General features: G+C 44.2%; 1 protein-coding gene across 1 annotated transcript; it reads right to left on the reverse strand.

Annotated features, from left to right (window-relative positions):
* Nucleotides 1–969: 969 nt before the first annotated feature.
* LOC466817 (olfactory receptor 6T1) lies at nt 970–1,942 on the reverse strand. The gene is given in 2 exon segments (XM_009424413.3): nt 970–1,026; nt 1,028–1,942. Coding segments are annotated over 2 exon segments (972 nt in total).
* Nucleotides 1,943–2,248: the final 306 nt, after the last annotated feature.

Below are 2,248 nucleotides of genomic sequence, written 5' to 3' on the forward strand. Positions count from 1 at the left end.
CGCCCACTATACTATAAATTCTATAAAAGAAAGGGCCGTGTTTAGCTTACTTAATACTGTATTCTCCAAGCCTAGCACCACAGCCTAGATGAGGGTGCAGCAACAGAGGGGCCTCATGTCAACAATGAGCAGACATTTACTATCGAGTTTGTACATAGCCTGACCCTGCGCTAACACTCCTCTAAAAGTGCATGTCTCTTTAAAATTTGTTCTGTAGACATCTTCCTTGGCTCACCCTAGTTGGAGCCTTGCCATATTAGAGATTTAATAATATTTCTTAAAGGAATGATTAAATGAGTGTTGCCATATTTCAGTTTGTTGCCATATTTGAGTTTGTTAGTAGAGTTTGACTTAGGAATTAGGGCTATCCAAATATTTCACTGGTCTTAACATTCTTCCTTTATGAGATTCCTATAGGAGCTGCTAGTTACATAAGGAGCAATAACAAATGCGAATCAGAGAACCATTTATTACTGCAGCCAGAATTTGATTTTCTAATAATACAGAGGTTCTGGTTAATTTTATTTGCAGTACCCAGTCTAGTTGGAAGACCTCAGAGACCCTCTTACTCCCCACTGAGCTCCAAATCTGAATCTCCATATTTCAGCATCTTCTGATTGGCTACATGACACAGGAGACTGAGGCAGTAAGAAAAGTGTTTAAGCACACACAAAGAGAAGGAGGAGCCTCCCTGTATGCGGGTCACGTGCTCACACATGCTCTCCAATCCAAGGATTCCATCTTGAAAGAAATTTGACCAATTGGATCAGCCTTCTCTGTGGGGAGGAGGAGGCACAAGGAAGGTTGTAGGGAGGGAAAATGAAGGTTTACCACCATATTTCATGTTGTATATTTATGAAGACTGTTCTTTCATTAGCTGAGAAAAGTGAACAGTGTTGCCTACATCCCTTAAACTTCTTGCACATTTAAAAAATTTTCAATAAACATTTAATCTCCCATTTAATAAGATCATTTCCTTTGACTTGTGACCCTCAGTTTCATCACAGCAGTGAGCCTGGGCCACCCCCAAGGCGTCTCTCAGTGCTTGCTGCACCTTGTCATTGCGGAGAGTGAAGATGAATGGGTTCAAGAGGGGTGTGATGATGCAGCTCAGGACGGAGGCACCTTTGTTGAGCAGTTTGGACTGAGCCTCTGACATACGAATGTAGAGAAAGATGGAACTGCCATAGACGATGACCACCACTGTAAGATGCGAGGTGCAAGTGGAAAACGCTTTCCTTCGCTCAGCAGCTGTAGGGGCCCTGAGAACAGTGGCAAGAATGTGGGCATAGGAAACTGAGGTCAGAGCCAGTGAGCCCAGTAACACCAACGTAGAGAGCATGAAAGCCACCAGTTTCAGCAGGCGGGTGTCCCCACAAGAAAGCCTGAGCAAGGGCCAACTGTCACAAAAGAAGTGGTCAATACCATTGGGGCCACAGAAAGGCAGGCTGGCCACGAGGACAGTGGGGCAAAGGACCCAGAGGAATCCAGCTAGCCAGGAGGCCAGCACTAGTTGGGAACAAACATGGCCATTCATCAGGGTCTCATAGCGGAGTGGTCGGCAGATTGCCAGGTAACGATCCAGAGACATGACGGCCAAGAGGAAGAAGTCAGTGGTGCCTAGAAAGAAGTAGAGGTAGGACTGGATGATGCAGCTGACAAATGAGATGGTGTGATCCCCCATGAGGATGACGACAAGCATCTTGGGAACCACAACAGTTACCAGCAACAGCTCCAGGAAGGATAAATTCCGCAGGAAGAAGTACATCTGTATGTGCAGGTGTTGGTCTATCCAGCTGAGCACAATAATTAGCAGGTTGCCTGTGGCTGTTACAGTGTAGGTCACCATTAACCCCAGGAACACCAGGAACTGTATGAGGTGGCTACTGGGGAAACCCAGAAGGACAAAGCTTGTTACCTGAGTCCAGTTTTCAGTGTTCATCTTCAGTCACCTGCAGGGGAAATGAAACAGAACTCTGTAACTGGTCTATAGCTACCAATCATCATTTAACCAATCGGTAAAATAATATTGAACACCCAACACTTCCTTACATTCTGAGAATATGTTGATCTATAGTTTGGTCTGCACGTGACTTACAAAGAGAGAAACAAATTACAATAGTAAGCAGCATGGCAATATTGAACATCAATTATATATCTGAAAATTTACACGGTGCACAGTATCTCTTCTCCTAGCTACTCTTAAAACTATGTTTTACTATTTTCAAAGATAAGAAAAGGATGACGA

The sequence above is a fragment of the Pan troglodytes genome, chromosome 9, assembly GCF_028858775.2.
Source record: "Pan troglodytes isolate AG18354 chromosome 9, NHGRI_mPanTro3-v2.0_pri, whole genome shotgun sequence".
NCBI classification, from domain to species: Eukaryota; Metazoa; Chordata; class Mammalia; order Primates; family Hominidae; genus Pan; species Pan troglodytes.